General features: G+C 40.7%; 1 protein-coding gene across 4 annotated transcripts in view; it reads right to left on the reverse strand.

Annotated features, from left to right (window-relative positions):
• SMTN (smoothelin) overlaps window positions 1–25,894 on the reverse strand; it is a 235,359-nt gene that overhangs the window by 24,099 nt on the left and 185,366 nt on the right. For all 4 annotated transcript variants that reach the window (XM_029619024.1, XM_029619023.1, XM_029619021.1 and 1 more), the window contains 4 exons: window positions 4,305–4,457; window positions 4,028–4,103; window positions 1,694–1,858; window positions 110–172 (listed from right to left, as the gene is read on the reverse strand). In XM_029619024.1, the coding sequence (XP_029474884.1) occupies window positions 110–172; window positions 1,694–1,858; window positions 4,028–4,103; window positions 4,305–4,457 (457 nt within the window). The remainder of the gene's footprint in view (window positions 1–109; window positions 173–1,693; window positions 1,859–4,027; window positions 4,104–4,304; window positions 4,458–25,894) is intronic.

Raw genomic sequence — 25,894 nt, forward strand, 5'->3', positions numbered from 1 at the left:
TGTTTTGCTATGAAGTTCTTGTCTCTCTGGGATGGGAAGCTGCATTATCTTTGCTTAGAAATCTCAGTGCAATGCTTTGAAGTGGTTAGAAAAAAGTTTCAGGGCTTACTTTCAGATCTCTTTACATAACTTGACTCCACTGTGGTAGTTCTAGAAGTTTTATTGCCGTCATCTGTAGATAGCAAAAGGCAAATCAGACCTTTAAGCAGGAAAAAACTATGACCATGCAAACAAAAGCAAAGAGCTGATAAGCTGCCATAGGCTTCTCTGGCTGACAAGGATTAATGGCAGGCAATATATCACAGACCAGATCACCCTCCATTTGCATAGACTTGATATATGAGTTTGCCAGAGGAACTGCATCTTCTCCTCTTACAATCAGGCCCTTACAGTAAAGCCCGATCAGCTGAGCACACTGTTTGATGCGTCCACTACCCCTTAAACAGTAAGGGGTTTAACATGTCCAAACACCGCCCCCCCCCCCCTCCCCCACCGAAACTAATCACGCTCATCACATGTAAATGCTTGTTGATGAGGCTATTAGCTATTTGCCCCAGATACAAAAATAATGTGCGCCCGATCTGCACATTTCACGCTCAGAAATTAACCCCTGCCCAAGAGTGATGTTAAGTTAGAGGTTAAAAAAAAAAAATGCGTGCTGGTGGTCAGGTTAGGAAAACGGATGCTCAATTTTACGAGCGTCCATTTTGCTAACCCATGGCTGTGCACGGGTTAGGAAAACGGACGCACGTAAAATTGAGTTTTCCAAACATGCTGATAGCCACCTCTCCTGGGCTTCCGCTGCTAAGTAGGTGTTAGGGGCGTGCTATTGTCCTTAGTGCCTCCTTTTTAGCACAACCCCTCATTTAAATACTGGATCTCGCGACCTTACTGTATCAGCCTGTCTGTTATTAAGCTGTGACAAAGAGAAGGGCGCTCCTTGGCATGGAGGAGCAAGATAGCTTACACCTTAGTGGGCTGAGGGCCACCATAACCTGATGGCCCATCAGGTTATTTACAGTAATATCTGACCAAGTGGACTCTGTCTTCAAAGGTTCAGTGTATAAGGTGCCACCCGCCTCATGTCATTTTCTTGGTAATGTTACACTTTTGCTGAGTATCAAAGGGCTAAATAAAACAATACCTAACTAAGCTACAGAAAGTCAGACACACAGAGCCATAATTTTGTTACAAGACATCAGTCCACCAAGTTCAATTCTTCAAATTACGAACAAACAGGAAAGTCATTATGTGATGAAGAAGAAGATAAGCCCCAGGAGGAAGATTCTCCCTTTGCACTAGGAAGGCTATCTGAATAAATCTCTGAACACGCGTTTATAAGCTAGAATTAGGATGTAAACATACCCAAGCTCTGATTAACCTACAGGAAGCCATCTGACCTAAGTGTACGAATGGTGGTAGAAGTGGCTAAAACTAACAGCAATACCAACCAGAGCACACTTAGCATTCCTTTCCTTTGCCTCCGGTAATGTCCCACCTCTCTCTTCTGGTTCTCCTCTCACCCCAACCTACTGAAAAACAATTTTAGTACGCAGCAGGGCACAGAATCAGCTGCTGGCACAATGACAGGAGCACGGCTGTCTGAAGCTGGAGAAACTTGCTACCCACATAACTAATGGTACAGCTTAAGTCAGAACGCTCTCAGGATAAACCCTTCCTGGTTTTTTCTTACTTGAGTGGACAAGCCGTTCTGTTTTTGTGACGGTACTGACTGAGGAACCATCAGTGGTCTTCTGGCTTTGCCTCATGGTAGCCTCTGTGGTTCGCCCTGCTCTACCTTCCTGCGTTTTCACTTTCATCTCCTGCAGCCTCTGGTCTCGCTCCTTCTCACGCTGATCTGGAAGGCAGAAGGAGTTATAGGCATGAGGAGCTATTTATTTCTACAGAATTATCTGGAACCCCCCCCTGCACTGAGGTCATTAAAAAATGACCTCAATGCAGAATGCAGGTAAGTTGCACCTTAAAAGGAAGATCATCTTTTCTCCTTGAAAACCAGTTGCAGTTAATTTTTTGCTGTTTTATATTTCTAGAAGCAGAGCTCTGAATTTGTTAACGGAAGCAGTTTAACACCGAATGGCGTTGGCTTGTCCTTGATCAGAGAAGGATTCGGCGATGTCACTGTCTGCCCTACGATCATTGGCACTTGGGCGGATGTCACAAGTAGCAAACGCCAACATTCAGAGCAAATTATTTTTTTCAGCACTCCCTTGAGTGTACAAAATGAGTGCAAAGTTATATTATAAAGTCCTTTTTAAAGAAAGACCTTCTGGTATAGGTGTACTTTAATACTGCAAAACTACCAGAAAATTAATAAAGAGGGCAGATACGATCCTTCAGATTCCAGTGCTTGGGACACATCAGTCTTTACAGTTTATGTTTGTGCTTTTTCTTCTCAGTTGTTCGTTGCTGATTATTTAATTGTTGTGGCTCAAGCATTGCACCTTCCTCAATCTACACTGCCTGTTGATGCTGCCAAGGTCACAGAGGGGACAATGTTCATACATTGGGACAAAGACCGCATGGGCTTTGCGTCAGTTTGAAGCTGGCCTCGGGTGCTAATTCTGAGCAGTCACCTCCCCCTTTTTCTGCAGTAAAACTGGGCTTACAGGTTTGAACATGCTGACTTCCTCACACGCTTTCCCCTTTCTGGACCTCAAAATGCCCCCGGGAATGTTTCCATTCAGCGCTGCGGAGTTACGCAGACATTTCTGGGTGTCTGGAGGAAAGGACATTTTCCGATGGCTAATTTATATGGGGAAAATGCTTTTAACCCATGAAAAACCTTTTGAAAATCTGCCTCCATGGATTTATTTTTTGGAAGCTCCTCTCACCTTCATGAATCCAAGTATCATGCCCGCCTGTCCCAGAATAGCAAATAAACCGCACATTTATAAGTAGATAGGATCATTTCACCCATGTACATAGATAACGTCAGGTACTCATAAGAGCATGTGAACTTTTCAGCCAGAGTGAAAAGGGGGCGGAGCAAGGAAAGTAAAATATGAGTGTCTGGGAGGGTCTCATTCTAAAATCCTGCATCTGCTTCATCCACATAAATACCCGCATTTCCTGAACTTCCTGCCAGCCCTGAATTTTAAAAGGGAAATTCTATGGGGAGTTTCCCTTTAAAAAAAAAAAAAAAGTACCTGCAGTCATGCAAGGTACCCGGGGACCCTGGAAAGCATCTGTACAGCCCATAGCACTGGAGTCTGAACTCAAGAAAGGAGAAGTTTAAACGGCCACAATAAAGGGAGTGCAAGTCTCATTAAACTATAAGAAATAAAGTACAACAGGATAAAAAAAGTGCATTTGAAAAAAAGAGAATATATCTAAGCCAAAAACAGATGAGGTAATATTCTGTGCAATCTAGTTAGTACGGGTGCTATCAATATTAGCTTTTAAGACTTAGACAAAATGGTTTATGAAAGCACGAGCATACTGCGGCTCATTGACCCACTGGATGGATTGGACGTCTCCAAATGCATCCTTGCACTTTCCAGAAATCTGAGGACCTGAAAGAGACGGGAAGGCTAAACCAGAAAACCTTAGGGGGTAATTTTCAAAGGAGTTACGCGCATAAATGTAACTACTATTGTAGCAATTTTCAAAAGCCATTTACTCACGTAAAGTGCACTTATGCTAATAAATCCTATGGACGATTCAATGGCATATATTGTAGCAATTTTCAAAAGCCCACTTACTCGAGTAAAGTGCATTTACATGCGTAAAACCCAGATTTACGCATGTAAATGCTTTTTAAAATCCGCCCCAAAATTTGTAGACACAAAACTTGGGAAAGTGGTTAGAAATGGCAAGGTCCAAAGACCCAAACTGAACAAGAATTTTTTTTTTCTTTTTCAGAAGGGGGCGAGAACATATGAATTTATGAGTGAGCCCCAAATAAAATGTGAGATGAGACAGTGAGTGAAACCCAGGCCTAGAAAGTGTGTGAATGTGCAGAAGCATTTACATCAGAAGGGAGCTACAACAACATTAGGGAGGATACCTCGTTTTTTCTGTCGAAGCTCTCTCATTGCAGTTCTAATTAACCGTCTCTCCTCAAAATCTGTCGTCTGATCCAACTAGAGAAAAATACACAACAGTGAGTGCTGGTGTGGAACATGCTCTCTTCCCACACACAGCATTGCCCCCAAGCAAGGGTTTGAAATGTGAGCAAAGACCAACCAGTATCCCAGTGCATCCTTAGAGCACCCATGACGATAGCTTTAGGGGAAGCTGCAGCATCTAATTTCCAAAGATGGACTGGATCTTTGCTTGCTTACCATTTTATCCAGCACATCTTCTTCCTCTATTGCACTTAGCTCTTCTGCACTCAACTTGCTTTTTTTCTCCAGCTCCTTTTCCTGGGCCTTCTCCATCCCATTTGGCAGCACCGGGTCTGCCAACTGTGGCTGTTCCACCAACTCGGTATCCATCTGGAATACAATAAAGAAATTGATTTTCCACGGTTTGTTAATGGAGCTACACCTTTGCCATCACAGCCACAGAATAGCCTGCAGGATACACACAGTTACCAATTACTAATACACATGCCACAGTGAGGAGCAAAGAAACAGGAGCAGAGGTGCGTATCAGCCTCATGTACGCACGGTCCACAATTACTCACTAGGAATTTGAAACCACTTCTAATTGCTGACAAAATTGACACCTGATCTGTTTCAGTTTCAGCAATCACCTAACCAGTTCACAAAGGTGGGCCGGAGACCATGGAAACCACAGGCAATGAAGTCAGAGACAGAGGCTCTATAGATCCTTTCATAACATTTAGATGCATCCTACAGATATACAGTGACAGTCCATGATCAGTGTGAGCCAGGCACACACAAATGCTACAGACAGATTTGTCATTTATTTACCAATTACACAGCCACTGCAGGCAAAATTCTATATTGTATGATAAAAATCACACACAGCCTGTAGATATATTGTGATTCTGTCATATAATGCATGTTAGTTACACATATCCAAAAGGACTATTGAAATGTATTGTGTAGCACTCAACGGCTTTATGGAGTGCTTCTTACAGAGGCCCTGATGGATGTTGTGTGCCAGTCATGCAAACTATAACAGCATGGAGTATATGCATTACAGAAAAGCATTTTAGAAGGCCATTAGGACCATTTACATATGGTGAGATATCAATTGATATTTTTAGGAGTTATATGACATTCAATGTTGCTCAATGCCTTGAACCCCTGGCTGGAAAGTGTTGATCTTATGTTCACAAGATGCATTTACATCCTATACTAAAGCTTTTAGAGATACTCACTCACTTAAATTTCATCAATTTAAATCTATATTAAACATTTCTTGCTGCTCCTTTTCCACTAATTTCCAAGCTAGGTTTGCTAATAGATCTCATGTAAAGCAATTTGACTCTAATGGTTTTACTCTCTTCTGTGAAACCTTGATCAAATAATCATTGATTAATGCAACTTTGTTACTTTCATAGACTACTGTGCCTTTTCTCTTGCATGCCATCTAGATTTTCATTTTAAAGTTAGCATAGCTTAGAATTTTGGGGATGACAGATCATGGCTGAACAGAATTTACTGTAAACTCGCATCCCATGGGCACATTTCACAGGAAAAGCCTAGACATTCTGGCATAAGAACATAAGAAATTGCCATGCTGGGTCAGACCAAGGGTCCATCAAGCCCAGCATCCTGTTTCCAACAGAGGCCAAACCAGGCCACAAGAACCTGGCAATTCCCAAACACTAAGAAGATCCCATGCTACTGATGCAATTAATAGCAGTGGCTATTCCCTAAGTAAACTTGATTAATAGCTTCTCCAAGAACTTCTCCAACTTCTCCAAGAACTTATCCAAACCTTTTTTGAACCCAGCTACACTAACTGCACTAACTATATCCTCTGGCAACAAATTCCAGAGTTTTATTGTGCATTGAGTGAAAAAGAATTTTCTCCGATTAGTCTTAAATGTGCTACTTGCTAACTTCATGGAATGCCCCCTAGTCCTTCTATTATTCGAAAGTGTAAATAACCGAGTCACATCTACTCGTTCAAGACCTCTCACTTGCACAAGCTGAATTAATTCACAATCTTTTATTGTTTCAGAAAGGCTGATACTGCAAATATTATTTCTTCTCCTTCTGTTTTCTTGGTCTTTGATTCTCCCCATAAGAGTAGGGCACTCATTACTAAGTGTATACCAAAATTCTCCATTGAAACTTCTTGCACAGAAACTCACTTGTATAGATCTGTTATCCTTGCTGTGTGATGCTCAAATTCTTCCTAGATTTGGTCCAGAGACAACGCATCTTACTCAGTCTATCTTCTAACATAGCCACAACATTTTGAGAGATTTCTTTGATTATCTCTTTCCTAAAAGGTTGCCAGTTTTGTAAGCAACTGGGCAAGCTTTTAGGGAAGGCAGAGTCTTTTTCGAAAGGACAGGCTCCACCTTAACCAAGGTGGAATCAGGTTGCTGGTGCTAACCTTTACAAAGGAGATAGAGCAGCTTTTATACTAGAACAAGGGGAAAAATCAACAGTTGCTCAGCAGTGCATGGTTCGCAAGGAGGTATTTTTAAAGGACATTAATGAAACAGGAGAGTTAAGGCATCCCAACTGAGAGGTTCCTATAAGAACAAAAGTAGTCCATGTGCCTATAAATAAAGAACGACCCGAGTTAAAAGATTTCAAATTATTCCTGTCAACTGACAAGCAGGGTGTTAATACACATAAAAAAAATAATTTTGAAATGTTTGTATGCCAATGCCAGAAGTCTAAGAAGTAAGATGGGAGAGTTAGAGTGTATAGCAGTGAATGAAGAGGTAGACATAACTGGCATCTCAACACTTGGTAGGAGGAGGATAACCAATGGGACAGTGCTATACCAGGGTACAATTTATATCACAATGTTTGGGTGGATGAACTTGGAGAGGGGGGTGGCACTTTATGTTCGGGAGGGTATAAACAGGATAAAGATCCTGCAAGAGACTAAATGCACAATAGAATCTTTATGGGTAGAAATCCCTTGTGTGTTGGGAAAGCCTATAGTGATAGGAGTATACTACCGTCCACCTGGAGAAAATGGTCAGACACATGATGAAATAAGAGAAATCGGGGAAGCTAACCAACTTGGCAGAACAGTATTAATGGAAGATTTCAATTACTCCAATACTGAGTGGGTAAATGTAACATCAAGACATGCTTATTCCTGGAGGGAATAAATGACTGCTTCATGGAGCAATTGATTCTGGAACCAACAAGAAGGGAGCCATTTTAGATCTAATTCTTAGTGGAACACAGGTTTTGGTGAGGCCACTTGGCAATAGTGATCATAACATGATCAAATTTGAACTAATGACTGGAAGGGGGACAATAAGTAAATCTACATGTCTAGCATTAAACTTTCAAGAGGGAGAATTTGATAAAATGAGGAAAATAATTAGAAAAAATGAAAAGTGCAGCTACAAAGTTTATTTTATTTATTTTAATTTTATATACCGCCTATAAATTGCGTTAGCCAAGCGAGGGTACAAAAAAACATAAATAAATTAAAATAAAATCAAAATTTAACAATAAAACAAATAAAGTGCAACTAAAAAATAAAAATAAAGATAAAGAAATTTAAATAATTAAAATTAACATGCAAAGATTAACAGTCAAACAAAACTGGCAGCTGGAGTCATTATGAGATGTTATCAAATGCCTGAATAAAAAGCAGGCTTTTGCTGCCTTTCTGAATTTGGCATAATTTGCTTCTGAATGAATATCAAATGGTAATGCATTCCAAAGTAAAGGAGCCAGGAAACTAAAGGAAGAATCCCTAGCTAACTCAAGGCGAATTACAGAAGTTAGAAGAAGAGATAATAAACCCTTCTGAGAAGAGTGGAGTGAGAGTGTATTTGTGTAAGGAATTAAGAAGTCTAGCAAGGTATAAAGAAAAACCAGTTTGTAATGCTCGAAAAGTAAGGCATAACATTTTAAATTGCATACGGTAATTAATCGTAAGCCAATGCAGTTGTGACAAAATAGGGTAATATGATCACATTTCTTAAGGCCATAAATTAGTCTAGCTGATGTATTCTGAAGCAACTCTAATCTTCTCAATTGATAATTTGGTAAACCTAACAGTAAGGAATTACAATAATCAATTTTTGATGTAATAAACACATGAGCTAGAGCCTTCAAATCATGAAGCTCCAGGAAAGAATGTGAACAGCGGATGCATCTAAGATAAAAGAATGACTTTTGATAGACCATAGTGAGTTCTGAATCAAGAACACCACCGCCATAACAGGCGTCAATGAAGGAAGGGAAGATCTGAAAGTGCTTCTGACTTTGCTGGATTTACTTATAGATTATGTCAGTTAGACAAGAAGCAATACAGTCCAGACAAGAACTAAGAATAGTAAGATCAAAACTGAGCAAGTTTTTACAAACATGTAGGCCGATTTAATATTGGTGCGCGGAAAACGGGCACTCGTGATTGAATGCCTGCTCTCCTAACGCGCACCGATCGATCTCTATGGGACACTTGATGCAATATGCAAATGGGCTGTGCGGTAAAAAGAAGGCACATGGGGAAATGGGCATCCCTGGTACCTCCTTGGCAGCGGGCGCCCAGGAGTGGTGGCTGTCAGCGGGTTATGCTCAGTTTTACAAGCATCTGTTTACCTAACCTTTGCACAGCCACAGGTTAGGAAAAGGGATGCTCCTTAATTGAGCATCCCTTTTTCTAACCTGACCACTGGCACCCTTTTTTTTTTGGACAGTTCTAATTTTTCAGTTCCTCCGATTTAAAATCGCCACGATATTAAGTCGGAGGAACTACAGAAAACCAGTATTTTCTGCTTTTCTGTCAAATTTAGGGCCTTCTCAGAACTTAATGCCTGCTCCAGGGCAGGTGTTAATTCTGGAGAGTAAAAATGTGTGCGCTAGGCGCATGGTTTTTTTTTGGGTTTTTTTGGCATCAGGAGAATAGCTAATAGCCTCATCAACATGAATATACATGTGATGAGCACTATTAGCTAAGCAAGCGATTGGATGCACAATTTTGGATGTGCTAACTCGTTTTGCATCGGGGTTCATGGATGCACATCCTAAGGCACATTGAGCCGTGTTCTGCCCGCAGCGCACAGTATTACATTAGTCAGATTGTGATCGTCTGCATAAAACAAAGGTCGGAATCTGTGACCCTGAATAAGAGTAGCCACTGATGAGCTGAAAATGTTGAACAAGAGTGGATAAAGTACAGAATCTTGAGGAACTCCTGTGGGCAATAATGTAATATCAGAAATCTGATCACACCAATCTACTTGAAATGAGTGATCTGCAAGATAAGATATAAACCATTTTAAGGCTTCATCTGCAAGGCTAATTTCTACCAAATGATTAATACGTAATGATCAATGGTATCAAATGCTGCACTCATGTCTAAAAATAAAGGTTAAGAGTGTACAACATGTGTGGTTATTGTTTAAAAACAACACCTTAGAAATGCAGACCAGATGTATTCCACGCATTAAGAAAGGTGGAAGAAAGGCCAAATGACTGCCAGCATGGTTAAAAGGTGAGGTGAAAGAAGCTATTTTAGTCAAAAGTACTTCCTTAAAAAACTGGAAGAAGGATTCATCTGAAGAAAATAGGAGAAAGCATAAGCATTGGCAAGTTACATGTAAAACACTGATAAGACAAGCTAAGAGAGAATTTAAAAAGAAGCTGGCCATAGAGGCAAAAATTCATAATTAAAACTTTAAAAAATATATCCAAAACAGGAAACCTGCTAGGGAGATAGTCAGACTGTTAGATAATTGAGGGGTTAAATGGGCACTTGGGGAAGATAAAGCCTTCATGAAAAGACTAAATGAATTCTTTGTTTCGGTGTTTACTAATGAGGATGTTGGGGAGATACCTATTCAGGAGATGGTTTAAGTGTGATGATTCAGATGAAATGAACCAAATCACGGTGAACCTGGAAGATGTAGTAGGCCAGGCTGACAAACTGAAGAGTAGAAATCACCGGGACCAGATGGTATACACCTTAGGGTTCTGAAAGAACTCAAAAAATTGTCCATTGTACCTGAAAAATGGAGGGTGGCCAATGTAACCCCGATATTTAAAAAGGGCTCCAGGGGTGATCCAAGAAACTATAGACCAGTAAGCCCGACTTCAGTACCGGGAAAAATCATGGAAATTATACTAAAAAACAAAATCACAGAACATATAGACAGACATGGGACTCAGTCAGTACAGATTTAAACAAGGGAAGTCTTGCTTGCAAATCTGCCACATTTTTTGAAGGGGTTAATAAACGAGAATAAAGGTGAGCTGGTAGATATAGTGAATTTAGATTTTCAGAAGGCTTTCTAAGAAAATTAAAAAGTCATGAGACAGAAGACAATGCCATTTTATGGACTGCAAACTGATAAACAGGAAACAGACAGTAGGATTACATGGTCAGTTTTTTTAGTGCAGAAAAGTAAAAACAGTGGCGTGCCTCAAGAAAATATATTTGGACAGGTGGTTTTTAATATATTTATAAATGATCTGGAAAGGGGACTGACAAGAGAGGATCAAATTTGCAGATGAGACACAATTTATTTATTTAGTTTTTAAAGAGTAGTTAAATCACAAGTGGATTGTGATAAATTGCAGGAAGACCTTGCGAGACTGGAAAATTGGGCATCCAAATGGCAGGTGAAATTTAATGTGGATAAGTGCAAGGTGATGCATATAGGGAAAAATAAAACACGTTGTAGTTATACGATGTTAGGCTCCATATTAGGAGTTACCACCACAATACCTTGAAATTGTCAGCTCAGTGTGTCAAAAAAAGCAAACAATGTTAGGAATTATTAGGAAGGGAATGGTGAATAAAACAGAGAATATCATAACGCCTTTGTACTGCTTCATGATGAGACCGCACCTTGAGTACTGTGTACAATTCTGGTCGCTGTATCTCAAAAAAGATATAGTTGCACTGGAGAAGGTACAGAGAAGGGCGACCAAAATGAGGAAAGGCTAAAGAGGTTAGTGCTGTTCAACTTGGAGAAGAGTTGGCTGAGGGAGGATATGATAAAAGTCTATAAAATCATAACAGGACTAGAATGGGTAAATGTGAATCGGTTATTTACTGTTTTGGATAATAGAAGGACTAAGGGGCATTTCATGAAGTTAGCCAGTAGCACATTTAAAACAAAACTGCAAAAATTATTTTACACTTAACACAGAATTAAGCTCTAGAATTCAAGAGGATATGGTTAAGGAAGTTAAAGCTGGGTTTAAAAATGGTTTGGACAAGTTCCTGAAGGAGAAATCCATAAACTATTAATCAAGTTGACTTAGAGAATAGCCACTGCTTATTACCGGCATTAGTAGCATGGGTTCTATTTAATGTTTGGGTACTTGTCAGGTACTTGTGACTTGGATTGGCCACTGTTGGAAACAGGATGCTGGGCTTGATGGACCCTTGGTCTGACCCAGTATAGCTACTTATGTTCTTATGAAATCAAGCAGTGTGCTTCTGATGCCATCTTGGAATCCATACCTCTGCTTTTTTCTCAAGTCTTAAATTCTTTGACGACATATTTTGCCTCACAGATACAATTTCCTGTTTCCAAAGTCTTCAGATAAACCTTTCAACAAGGAAGATGACATTGGATGTGCCCTAACTCTGAGAAGTCATTGAGCATTTCTGTACCATGACCTTTCAGCTTGCCTACATCAGCGGAAGTCACAAGGGGTTAACAGGTAATATACAAAGCTATCCTTGTGTGTATTTATACTCCTAATCCCTTTTATAAAACTAAATGGGATTAGGAAATCCTCTCCTCTTTTACTGATATAACTGGTGTTTGATTGAGAAAACAAAAGCCTATAAAAGGCCTTCCCATCCATTTCTCTCTCAGAACTGCAGTATAAACAATTCCCAAGAGCTGGACCCATGGCTCAAATCTGCCCTGCAAGAAATCAGAGTTCAGATCCCTTCGACTGACAAGGATGGCTGGGTCCAGGGATAGAGGGGAAGGTAGTTGTTTCAGTGGCAGCCCCTATTGGCCTATAATATTTCCAAGGGTGCACCTGAAAGGAAGCACTCCTCAAGCACTGGGGCTAGCTGGACAGTCCATTTGGAAAGGGGATGGAGGCAGCAGAGACAGCAAAGAGACTAAAAGGAGAGAAAAAAAAATATGCCTTCACCTAAACTATACTCTTGAAAATGTTGTCTTTGACAGGGAGGGCTGGAAATAATAATGTTTGAGGAAAAGTTAAGGGTTGCTTTTGCATATTTTCATAAATTGTTCCATTCTGGCTATCTATACAAAGCTCTATTATGGCCATCACAGGGGCTCTGGTCCTGGATGAAGCAGCCAATATTCTCCTGGGAAAGGGAGGACATTGCTGGAATGGAACGCCTAGACCAGAAAATTAGCCCCTTGCTTTCTGCTAGAAGAAAGGCCTTTGCTAGAAACTGTAGCAATGGAAAACCAACATTTTGGATTTTGTTTCAAGCTGCCTGGAATATTGTGTAAAGAACGAACAGGTTACCTGGGAAAACATTTTTTACTCAGAATTCAAAATTAAATTATGCAGATGAGAATTCACAGAAAACCATCATTCATGATTGTCAAAAAGAGAGAATCCGATATTCAGTGGTTTGATGTTATGTTCTCTTTTCCTTTTATCTTTACTATCTTCTAATTTGCACCATCTCAGCTTTGACCTTCAGGATATTTGTTAATTCTGTAATTATGGCTGCATATCTTCTACCATCTTTGAAAAACTTAATAAGGAAAACAGCAAAATAAAAAAAAATTGTTTTTCACTTAAAGCTTCACTGTTCATTTCACAGAAGCACGGTAGCACTCCAGGGTGTGCATTTAAAGATCCATAAATACATGGATGACTTTTTCTAATTACAAGTTAAGCAAAATCCTATTAACCAATCGTGTAACCAAGCAACCAATTACATCAATTAAACCAATAGAGAGATGTAAGCGCTGCTTGTTCTAACACAGTGATGCTCAGCCATTAGCACTGAGTTGGGTTCCTGAATTTCATACGGGATTGGGCAGACGAGATTTGCCCTTTAGTCCTTATCTGCTGTGTTTCTATAGGAAATCACTTCTCTAATATTAGAGAACAAAACACAAAGCAAAAAGTCATTTTCAATAAATGGCTTATAACCAGAAAAAATATCTGCAAAAGAATCAGCTCTCAAACCCTACAACTGTGCCATAAACTACCAGGTGTTACAGAGCGATCTTACAAAATACAAAGCCATGCTGCAATATCCTTTGACAAGTGTTTCTTCTCAAAGAAAGCAATGGATAAGCAAAGAGCATTTTAAACATATAACACAATCACTCAATATTGCTATTACAAGACTAACACAAGAATAAGCTATTGTACACACAGCTACACAAACATCACTATAGCAAAGCAAATTTCACAGACTCATTTGACATTAGCACAAATACTACACCTGATCCTCAGCCCTGGACACTTAAGACACTGAAGATATAAGTTATATCGTTTTATTGCTATAGTGGTTACTTCGTTTTTATATTATTTTATTTTACTATATCTTTATATTTTATATACTTATACTTTTATAATGCTTTCTCCCTTGGTCCTAAGTAGCCCTCCCTCATCTCCCCTGCTACCCTCTTCTTCTCCCCACCCTTGGTTTTGTTCACAATTGTTATACTCTAAATGGTTTTACAAAAATGTTAATACTCCGTTACCATCCAAGTTTTTTTTACCCTGTTCGATGTATTTCTCCTGTGTTTTGATGTAAACCGATGTGATATAAAGTGTCATGGACGTCGGTATAGAAAAGGAATAAATAAATAAATAAATAGAAATTTTCACACACACATCCAATTACTTGATTGACATCTTGCTTAAAAAGAGTTTCAACTTAAGACAAAAGCACAGTGCTAACCATCTTTATTTATTATTTTTATACACCATAGCATCAAACAAGTGCTTTGTGTGGCTTACAACAAATTAGTTCTGGAAGGAAGGAAGTTCTGAAAGTCAAATTTGAGTTTTTAGATGGGAAACAAATCCAGAACCTTCAGGGCTACATTCTTAGAAATGCTCCCCATTCCATATGCAGGACCGAAGAGGCAGGCTGAGCTCTGGAGTCCCAATGCGTGGATGAAAGGATAGGGCAGGAAAGAGGCTTTAGATTTCTTAGGATCTGGGGAACATTTGGAGATGGGCTCCATCTTAACCAGTTAGCTAAACTACTATTAATATTAGGCTGCTGGTGCTAACATTTAAAAAGGAGAAAGAGCAGCTTTTAAACTAATTCATGGGGGAAAGTTGACAGTCACTTAGAAGTGCATGGTTCGGAGAGAAGTATCTAAGGATCTTGGCCAAACAAGGAAGTTAGAATATCTGGTGTTTGGGTAACTGCCAGGTTCTTGTGGCCTGGTTTGGCCTCTGTTGGAAACAGGATGCTGGGCTTGAGGGACCCTTGGTCTGACCCAGCATGGCAATTTCTTATATTCTTATGGACAGAGCAGTTGCGGTAAAAGCTGAAGTAGCCTGGCAGAATTAAATAAAGAACAGCCAAATATGAAGAATTCCAAATTACCTCTATCAACCGCTAATAAGCAAGCTATGAATAAAAATAAAAGATAAACATACTCTAAATTGTTTGTATGCGAATACCAAAAATCTAAAAATAAGAGTAGCGAGTTTAAATATATGGCATTAAATCAAGATATAGGCATAATAGGCATCTCAGAGACGTGGTGGAAAGAGGATAACTAATGTGATATCAAGATAAATTAAATTGACATGACAGGGAAGATCAAATTGTTGGAGGGGTGGTACTATATGATAAGAATGTCATAGAGTCAAGCAGGATAAAAGTACTGTAGGAAACAAAATGCACTATGGAATCCTTATAGATATAAATTCCATGTGAGACCGAAAGAGTATTTTTTTATTTTTTATTTAACATTTTTTATATACCGAAGTTCTAGCAACAATGTTGCTAATCATTTCGGTTTACATATAACATTGGGGTGACTTAACATGTGTGTCTTACATGGAACAGGAACATGAACTTGGAGAAAATTGAATAAATACTAATAACAAATAACAAAGTATAGTATAGTAGTAGTTATATACTGCTGTCTAATCTGGGAAGAATGAAGAATGAGTGAAATGGTAACAGAAATTACAAATGCAAATAAAACTGGTAACACAATAATAATGGGAGCGTAACATGGCAAAGACTGGACCCTTGGACCAGTGTCAGGAGAGAGTACCACGAGGTGGCTCTCTCCAATGTGGCAGGCTGCAGGTCAATGGCAGAGCGAGAATTGTCAGAGTTCGAGCTGAGGTTGTAGCAGATAGCAGGCAAGGCATAGTTGAAGTTCAGGCAAGGGTTGTGGCAGGTGGCAGGCAAGGTGAGGTCAATGTCCAAAGATCAAAGCCAAGGAGATGAAGACCAGGAAGACAGACAGGATGAGCAGGACGAGACAGGAAGACTGGCACACAACAACGCAGAAATAAGGAAGGAGGACCGGAACATGGAACAAGACAGGAATACGAAGCAACTAGCACTGCAGACAGGAGCATGGCAGGAGACTTGTTGCTGAGGCGTTGCGTTGCTGTGTTGAGCTTACTTTTATACTAGAGCAGAGATGATATCATCAGTCAGCACCCTAGGAAATGAGCTTCAGGCTGGTTCTAACCAGGATATAGCTTGCTGTGGGAAGCTATGTCGGGAGTGTCTGGAGATAAGGGGCGCTACAGTATCGCACCAGCCCCTGGGTTTGGGCTTATATAGAAAGAGGCGATGAAATCTTCTGGTCAGCTGAGGGGCTTTCTTGTTATGGGCTGGTTCCCACAACTTTTCTTCAGGTCCGAAGTCTTTCCATGAAATAAAATAAGGCAGTTTACCCCGATGAGTGTAGTATCCAAAATGTCCCATACTTCATATCAGGATCTACTGTAGTGGCAGTATAGAAACATAGACACGACAGCAGAAAAAGACCAAACGGCCCATCCAGTCTGCCCAGCAAGCTCCCACACTTATTTTCCTAAACTTATCTGTTTCACCGACCACCAAGTTCAGGGCCCTTGTTGGTAACTGTTTGATTTGAATTTCCTGCCACCCCCTGCCGTTGATGCTGAGATTAATGTTGGAGTTGCATCAAAGATAAATCATAATGGTTAAGGGTAGTAACCACCACATCAAGCAAGTACCCAGACTGCACAGATCAATGCCTTGTTGGATGTTGTCGGAATGTAAATCCTCTTTTCCACATTTCCCCCTGCCGTTGAAGCAGAGAGCAACGCTGTATATGCATTCAAAGTAAAGTATCAGGCTTAATTGACTTAGGGTAGTAACCGCCGCAATGAGCAAGCTACTCCCACGCTTATTTGTTTACCCAGACTGTGTAGTTCAGTCCTTGCTGGTTGTTGTCTGAATGCAAATCCTCTTTTCCACATTTCCCCTTGCCTTTGAAGCAGAGAGCAATGTTGGAGTTGTGAAGGCTTATTGAGTAAGAGTAGTAATCACCAGGTAGTAGCCATCACTATTTCAGCAAGCCACCCCCTTGGCTCTTCTCTTCATTCCCATCCTCTAGCCTTTATGGATCCACAGTGTTTATCCCATGCCCCTTTGAATTCCTTCACAGTTGTAGCCTTCACCACTTCCTCCAGAAGGGCATTCCAGGCATCCCACCACCCTCCCACATTGGTTCTAAGTCTTCCTCCCTGGAGTTTCAAATTGTGACCCCCTAGGTCTACTGATTTTTTTCCAACGGAAAAGGTTTGTTGTTGACCATGGATCATTAAAACCTTTCAAGTATCTGAAAGTCTGTATCATATCACCCCTGCTCCTCCTCTCCTCCAGGGTATACATATTTAGGTTCTTCAATCTCTCCTCATAAGTCATTTTATGAAGACCATCCACCTTTTTGTTCACCCTTCTCTTGACCGCCTCCATCTGTCTCTGTCCCTTTGGAGATATGATCTCCAGAACTGAACACAATAGTCCAGGAGAGGCCTCACCAAGGCCCTGTACAAGGGGATCATCACTTCCTTTCTCTTACTAGATATTCTTCTCTCTATGCAGCCCAGGATTCTTCTGGCTTTAGCTATCACCTTGTCACATTGTTTCGCCGACTTCAGATCGTTAGATACTATCACCCTGCTCCGTGCATATCAGCCCTTCACCTCCCATCGAATACAGTTCTTTCGCATTTCCACACCCCATATGCATGACTCTGCACTTCTTGGCATTGAATCTCAGCTGCCATATCTTCGACCACTCTTCCAGCTTCCTTAAATCCCGTCTCATTCTTTCCACTCCTTCTGCCATGTCCACTCTGTTGCAGATCTTAGTATCATCTGCAAAAAGACAAACCTTACCTTCTGTCCTGTCCGCAATGTCACTCACAAAGATATTGAATAGGACCGTCCCAACACAGATCCTTGCGGCACTCAGCTTAACACCATGCTCTCTTCAGAGTAAGTTCCATTTACCATCACTCATTGTCTTCTTCTGTCTGTCAACCAGTTTGCAATCCATGCCACCACCCTTGGCACTCACTCCTAAGCTTCTCATTTTATTTACAAGCCTCCTGAGTGGGACCATATCAAAAGCTTTGCTGAAATCCAAGTAGATTACATTGAGTGCTCTTCCCTCGATCCAATTCCCTAGTCACCCAATCAAAAAAGTCAATCAGATTTGTCTGACAGGACCTTCCCCTGGTGAATCATGCTTCTGGTCCAGCAATTTTTCTGACTGTAGATAGTTCTCTATACTTTCTTTCAGCAATGACTCCATTACTTTTCCCACCACAGAGGTGAAGCTAACTGGCCTGTAGTTTTCAGCCTCCTCTCTGCTCCCACTCTTGTGAAGTGGGACCATCACCGTTTTTCTCCAATCATTCGGCACCACTCCTGTTTCTAGGGATCTATTGAACAGGTCACGCAGCAGACCCACCAGCACATCTGAGGTCCCTCAGTATCCTGGGATGAACCTCCTCAGGCCCCATAGCTTTGTCCACTTTCAGTTTTCCTAGCTCTTCCCATACGTTCTCTTCTGTAAACGGAGTTTCTTATACTCCACTCCCCTCCAGTTTCTTGTTAAGTAGCGACAGTCCTTCTCCAGGGTCCTCTTTAGTGAACACCGAACTGAAGTATTCATTTAATATTTCTGCCATTTCTTCGTCTCTCTCCACACATTGATCCTTTTCCCCTTTCAATTTCACTATACCACTTTGGACTTTTCTCCTTTCTCTGATGTATCTGAAAAATGTTTTGTCACCTCGCTTTACCTGCAAGGCAATCCTTTCTTCCGCTTGACTTTTCACTTTCTTGATTACTTTCTTCGTCTCCCTCAGTTCCATCAGATATTCTTCCTTGTGATTCTCCCTTTGGGATCCTTTATATTTCTTAAACACTGTTCTTTTAGCTTTTATTTTATCAGCTACCTCCTTTGATAACCAGATAAGTTTCATTTTTCTCTTGCTTTCTTTACTTTTCTAACATATAGATAAGTTGCCTTGGTAATTGCTCCTTTTAGTTTGGCCCACTGTTGTTCCACATCTCTCACTTCCTCCCAGCCTTCTAGTTCTTCCTCCAGGTACTCCAGTAGATAGGCCTCCTGTCTGAGGATTAATGGCTTGAGCAAGGATAAATGGAAGGTATTGTGAATATGCATGGACAGTGGCAACTGCAGGTTACAGGGCCTAATTGTTGTAGTATTGAATATGGGCCAATTAATCTTGGGGCAAATTTCAGGAATGGCATCTTCAAACAGAGGTTGTAGGTGCTTAGTCACTCTTTACCTCCGGAAATAAATTGTGAAGCCAGGCAACATTTTAGGTCTGCTTTCATTTTATAGCCTTAGAGGACTTGGTTAAAAGGAGTGAGTTTTCTCTCAGATTTCTTGCATGGTGGTTGAATTTTGTACTGGTTCTGGTACTGGGAGGCAAGCTGTACTGGCACCAGAATTCGAGGACGCCATCCATATATAATGAAGATTGGGGAGAAGCCAGTAGCCTCCTCAGAATGGTCATGGCACTCATTTATATATGCTTGGAGAAACATCTTCAAGGTTTGGTTAAGCCTGTCTGTCCACTGGACTGAGGGTGGTAAGAGGAGGAAAAAAATCGAGGTTTACTTTCAGTTTTTGTTTTTTTTTGTTTGTTTTTTTACAAAGGGACCTCCAGAATCAGAAAATAAACTGGACTCCTCGGTCAGAGACAATATGATTCGGAAGACTGTGGAGATGAAAGATGTGTTCAAAGAAGGCATGATTCAGTATAGTTGCAGATGGAATGGATTTCATGGGGGAGGAAGTTCTGTGATACAGTCCATGGATATGTCAGACCAAAGTTTGTCGGGCACTGGCAGAGGATGAAGAAGCCCCCATTGTATTGGTTTGATCTGAGCTCTTTTATTTCAAGATATAACATATAGTTGGACATCCCAGAACATTTCAGGCCATCAATAGTGTCCAGACATCAGGTCTAAGGTCTTTTTAATGTTAGGGTGGTCTGTTAATTTGGAATCATGGGCCCAATGAAGCACTTTCTTTCTGAGTCTTTTAGGGACTATCATTTCCCAGGAGGTACAGAAAAGTAAAAAGACTGCAAGGAGTTTTGCAGGATCTATGATGGTCTAAGGATACAAAAGAGCGCCAGTTGAAGGGGTGAATGCCCTTTCCAAGAGTTGTCTCCTTTCTTTCAGGGTCAATTTGATTGCTAACAGTTCTCTGTCACCTATAGTTTCTTTCTGCTAGGGAGAACTTCTTGTAAAAGAACAAGCATGGTAAATTTTCCATTAGGGGCAGCCTGGGATAACAGCCCCAGCAACAATAGATATTTTTACCTCTCACGCTAGAGAGATAACGTTCCTGGATGGAATAAATGATAGCTTTATGGAGCAATTGGTTCAGGTACCAACAAGAGAGGGAGCAATTTTAGATCTAATTCTCAGTGGAGCACAGGACTTGGTGAGAGAGGTAACAGTGGTGGGGCCGCTTAGCAATAGTGATCATAATATGATCAAATTTGATTTAATGACTGGAAAAGGAACAGTGTGCAAATCCAAGGCTCTCGTGCTAAACTTTCAAAAGGGAAACTTTGATGAAATGAGAAAAATTGTTAGAAAAAAACTGAAAGGAGCAGCTGCAAAAGTAAAAAGTGTGCAAGAGGCAAGGTCATTGTTAAAAAATACCATTCTAGAAGCACAGTTCAGATGTATTCCACACATTAAGAAAGGTGGAAAGCAGGCAAAACGATTACCGGCATGGTTAAAAGGGGAGGTGAAAGAAGCTATTTTAGCCAAAAGATCTTCATTCAAAAATTGGAAGAAGGATCCAACAGAAGAAAATAGGATAAAGCATAAACATTGGCAAGTTAAATGTAAGACATTGATAAGACAGGCTAAGAGAGAATTTGAAAAGAAGTTGGCTGTAGAGGCAAAAACTCACAGTAAAAACTTTTTTAAATATATCCGAAGCAGAAAGCCTGTGAGGGAGTCAGTTGGACCGTTAGATGATCGAGAGGTTAAAGGGGCACTTAGAGAAGATAAGACCATCGCAGAAAGATTGTTGAGATTACTTACCTGATAATCTCGTTTTCCTTAGTATAGACAGATGGACTCAGAACAAGTGGGTACAGTGTGCTCGTGCTAGCAGTTGGAGACTGATCTGACGTCAGTACGGGTACATATACCCCCACAGGAAGTGAAGCTCTTCAGTAATCTTCCTTGCAAAAGCTGTTATGGATGTATGCGTACTGACGATCAAAGAAAAATAGTGAAACAGGATTCCCCTGACCGATTGATAGTAGCTGGAGACCGCCAGCATTCCCAACCGGAAGGCGTCGACACCTGGCAGAGTGGACGCACCTTGAATAGGTGAAACCAATGTAGACAGGCAGCTGGGCGGGATGCTGAGTCCATCTGTCTACACTAAGGAAAACGAGATTATCAGGTAAGTAATCTCAACATTTCCTGTCGTGTAGCCAGATGGACTCAGAACAAGTGGGATGTACAAAAGCTTTACTCCCGGTCTGGGCGGGAGGCTGCCTGAGGACCGTGCAATACTGCCCTCGCAAATGCTGTGTCCTCCCTGGCCTGGACATCCAGACGGTAGAAACCTGGAGAAGGTATGGAGGGAGGACCACGTCGCCGCTTTACATATGTCTGCAGGCGACAGCATCCTAGATTCCGCCCAAGATGCTGCTTGGGCTCTGGTAGAATGAGCCTTGACTTGAAGAGGAAAGGAGTATAGCAGGCTCTCCAAACTGCTTTTGGAGATGGAAATTACTGAAGAGCTTCACTTCCTGTGGGGGTATATGTACCCGTGCTGACGTCAGATCCGTCTCCAACTGCTAGCACGAGCACACTATACCCACTTGTTCTGAGTCCATCTGGCTACACGACAGGAAATAAATTATTTCTTTGCTTTGGTGTTTACTGAAGAGGATGTTGGGGAGGTACCCGTAATGGAGAAGGTTTTCATGGGTAATGATTCAGATGGACTGAATCAAATCATGGTGAACCTAGAAGATGTGGTAGGCCTGATTGACAAACTGAAGAGTACTAAATCACCTGGACCAGATGGTATACACCCCAGAGTTCTGAAGGAACTAAAAAATGAAATTTCAGACCTATTAGTAAAAATTTGTAACCTATCATTAAAATCATCCATTGTACCTGAAGACTGGAGGATAGCAAATATAACCCCAATATTTAAAAAGGGCTCCAGGGGCGATCCGGGAAACTTCAGACCAGTTAAGCCTGACTTCAGTGCCAGGAAAAATAGTGGAAAGTGTTCTAAACATCAAAATCACAGAACATATAGAAAGACATGGTTTAATGGAACAAAGTCAGCATGGCTTTACCCAGGGCAAGTCTTGCCTCACAAATCTTCACTTTTTTTGAAGATGTGGATAAATGTGAACCAGTAGATGTAGTATACTTGGATTTTCAGAAGGCGTTTGACAAAGTTCCTCATGAGAGGCTTCTAGGAAAAGTAAAAAGTCATGGGATAGGTGGCGATGTCCTTTCGTGGACTGCAAACTGGTTAAAAGACAGGAAACAGAGTAGGATTAAATGGACAATTTTCTCAGTGGAAGGGAGTGGACAGTGGAGTGCCTCAGGGATCTGTATTGGGACCCTTACTTTTCAATATATTTATAAATGATCTGGAAAGAAATACGACGAGTGAGATAATCAAATTTGCAGATGACACAAAATTGTTCAGAGTAGTTAAATCACAAGCAGATTGTGATAAATTTCAGGAAGACCTTGTGAGACTGGAAAATTGGGCATCCAAATGGCAGATGAAATGTAATGTGGATAAGTGCAAGGTGATGCATATAGGGAAAAATAACCCATGCTATAATTACACAATGTTGGGTTCCATATTAGGTGCTACAACCCAAGAAAGAGATCTAGGTGTCATAGTGGATAACACATTGAAATCGTCGGTTCAGTGTGCTGCGGCAGTCAAAAAAGCAAACAGACTGTTGGGAATTATTAGAAAGGGAATGTGAATAAAGGCCATAAGAACCTGGCAAGTGCCCCAAAACTAAGTGTATTCCATGTAACCATTGCTAATGGCAGGGGCTATTCTCTAGGTGAACTTAATAGCAGGTAATGGACTTCTCCTCCAAGAACTTATCCAATCCTTTTTTAAACACAGCTACACTAACTGCACTAACCACATCCTCTGGCAACAAATTCCAGAGTTTAATTGTGCGTTGAGTAAAAAAGAACTTTCTCCGATTAGTTTTAAATGTGCCACATGCTAACTTCATGGAGTGCCCCCTAGTCTTTCTATTATCCGAAAGAGTAAAAAACCGATTCACATCTACCCGTTCTAGACCTCTCATGATTTTAAACACCTCTATCATATCCCCCCTCAGCTGTCTCTTCTCCAAGCTGAAAAGTCCTAACCTCTTTAGTCTTTCCTCATAGGGGAACTGATCCATCCCCTTTATCATTTTGGTTGCCCTTCTCTGTACCTTCTCCATCGCAAATATATATTTTTTGAGATGCGGCGACCAGAATTGTACACAGTATTCAAGGTGCAGTCTCACCATGGAGAGATATAGAGGCATTATGACATTTTCCGTTTTATTCACCATTCCCTTTCTAATAATTCCCAACATTCTGTTTGATATTTGACTATTTTAGTGTTTTTATTGTTTTATTGTGTCTATTTTACTTTGTCATTTGATATTAAATAATTCTGATTTTACTTGGAATCCACCTAGAACAAGTTCTGGAAATGGGCAGAATATAAATTATTGTAAATAAATAAATATTGTAAATAATTCCCACAACTCTCTTAAGTCTGAGGATAGTTTCCATAATAGAAATATTTTACTGTCATACATGGTGAATGAGAATAAATCCTGCATCTAATGGAAACCCCATCCACATTATATAATCCTGCCTGATGATTCCTCTCCTATCTCCTCCCAAGTGAAAGATAAGCTAACTGGTAACCTCCAGTGGCTGAGAAGGGTCCGTCAGCCCCCTGGGATCAATCTATTAGCTTTCTGGTTTTGCAGAATAACCAAGCTGGAACTGTCTTCCCTAGGAAGTTGCTCACATCCAGTATTCTCTCTGAGCACCATCCTCTAGCAATTCAGCATGGGCCTGAAGCCAAGACTGAATTAGAACAACAAAAATAGACTAGTAAAGTTAAAGGGAAGGGTAAGAGACTGGGGAATTCTGTGCGTGGGAGAATGATCATTCTACACTAACATTAAATAACCACTAATGGATGAATATGAAGGAAATTTCCAGGACTGAATGAACATGATAAGGGGAATGGAACAGCTCCCCTATGAGGAAAGACTAAAGAGGTTAGGACTTTTCAGCTTGGAGAAGAGACGGCTGAGGGGGGATATGATAGAGGTGTTTAAAATCATGAGAGGTCTAGAACGGGTAAATGTGAATCGGTTATTTACTCTTTCAGATAATAGAAGGACTAGGGGGCACTCCATGAAGTTAGCATGTAGCACATTTAAAACTAATTGGAGAAACTTATTTTTCACTCAACGCACAATTAAACTCTGGAATTTGTTGCCAGAGGATGTGGTTAGTGCAGTTAGTGTAGCTGGGTTTAAAAAAGGATTGGATAAGTTCTTGGAGGAGAAGTCCATTACCTGCTATTAATTAAGTTGACTTAGAAAATAGCCACTGCTATTACTAGCAATGATAACATGGAATAGACTTAGTTTTTGGGTACTTGCCAGGTTCTTTTGGCCTGGATTGGCCATGGTTGGAAACAGGATGCTGGGCTTGATGTACCCTTGGTCTGACCCAGTATGGCATGTGCTTATGTTCTTAACATAGATATTAATTTCCCCTAGTGCATGGGATGGTGCTTTTGGATCACTCTTGGATTCTTGTGGTAGAGCAGCATTTGCAGATGATACCCAAGATTGAATAACTATACAGGCTGCATCTCCTTTCTTTTATTCCATGACACAGTAACAGAATAATATTTGGGAATGGAAATGCTATCAAAAGCAAGAACTGTTTACAAATGTTCCCTTATTTTTTTTATCAATTCTTGGTGTGTTAACAAAGCAGTGTGGAAGATCTCAACTTTCAAGTTCTCATTTTAAGAAAGAAAGGAATTACCTTCACTTTCTTCTTATACTTTATGTAAATGAACATATGAAAAGCAACTAAACATACGAGCTTTTAGATATTTTATTCCTATCACCCTGTGGCATGGTGCTCCATCTGCATCCTCCTGCAGTGCTCCGATAGATGAAGCTAGGGCTGAGTGGAGGAGAACAATCTGGTTCACACACAGGCAAGGCACTCAGAAGGTAGAAGGAAAGGAACACAATACAAAGCTTCATCACTGTCTAGTCAGTCAACTATCAAAGGAAGACCCTTCTCTAGCAGGGACGTCCTTCACTCTGCTGCATAACAATCTACTGGGAGCTATTACTTATAAACCATTATGTTTGGTTGCTATTGCGCTGCCCAACTTTCTTTTTGGTTTCCTGTCATCTTGTGTTCAGAATTAGTATTTTTATTTTAAGAGTAAATGAAGTCAAGTTGTGTTTTCTGTTCTATTTTATTTAAAAAGGCAAAAAAACCATAAAAAACAAACCTCTCTCGCATCCTCTCCACCCACCTGAAGGGCAGAATCAAAAGAGAGTCTAAGGCTCATATTGCAGTCTGTCACTGGCATTGCTGGGCAGATAGCTAATAGTAATTCCAAAGGTTACCTGAATTTTTGTTTATTATATAACCAAGCTTCCTGTTTTTCTTTCATTTTTGTGTAGCCCTGTTCTAAACTTGGAGACTATAGGCCTCTACCAGTATTCTGTGTGGATGAATGGTTCTCTAGCTCTCTATAACCTTGATATTATGTTCCTTTAAGTAAATGTGTTGGGAATAATGATTTCTAGAGGGAGCAGGGCTCTGGATATGAAAGTAGTGACAGCGAGGGGGGGGGGGGGGGAGTCTAAGGTACATTCTGTAGTGGTTAGGGGAGTCCAAAGATGAGTTCAAGAGAGCAGGACTTATTCCTGGGTTCTGCAGTTATCACACTATGGTGCGAAACTCTTTGTAAAGCCTAGAGGTTGGGTTCGAAGAGGATGAGGCATTCTGAAGAAAGCCTGAAAAGGATTTTCAGGTCCATATGAGGAAAGCAGCTGGATGGCCACAGAGGGGAGAAGTTGTATTTTGGTTTTTCCCTGTCTATACAGAAATCCTCATCCATGTCCTCTGAGCCTGGTCCAGGACAGCAAAACAAGGTACCAGGACTCAATTTATATACCTCTAGCAGGGGTTGCATTTGGTTTCTGGAATTTTTTGTCTCTAACCCATTCGTCTCCAACAGCAGTCTCTGTTGTTCT

The sequence above is a fragment of the Rhinatrema bivittatum genome, chromosome 11 (genome assembly GCF_901001135.1).
Source record: "Rhinatrema bivittatum chromosome 11, aRhiBiv1.1, whole genome shotgun sequence".
Lineage (NCBI taxonomy): Eukaryota > Metazoa > Chordata > Amphibia > Gymnophiona > Rhinatrematidae > Rhinatrema > Rhinatrema bivittatum.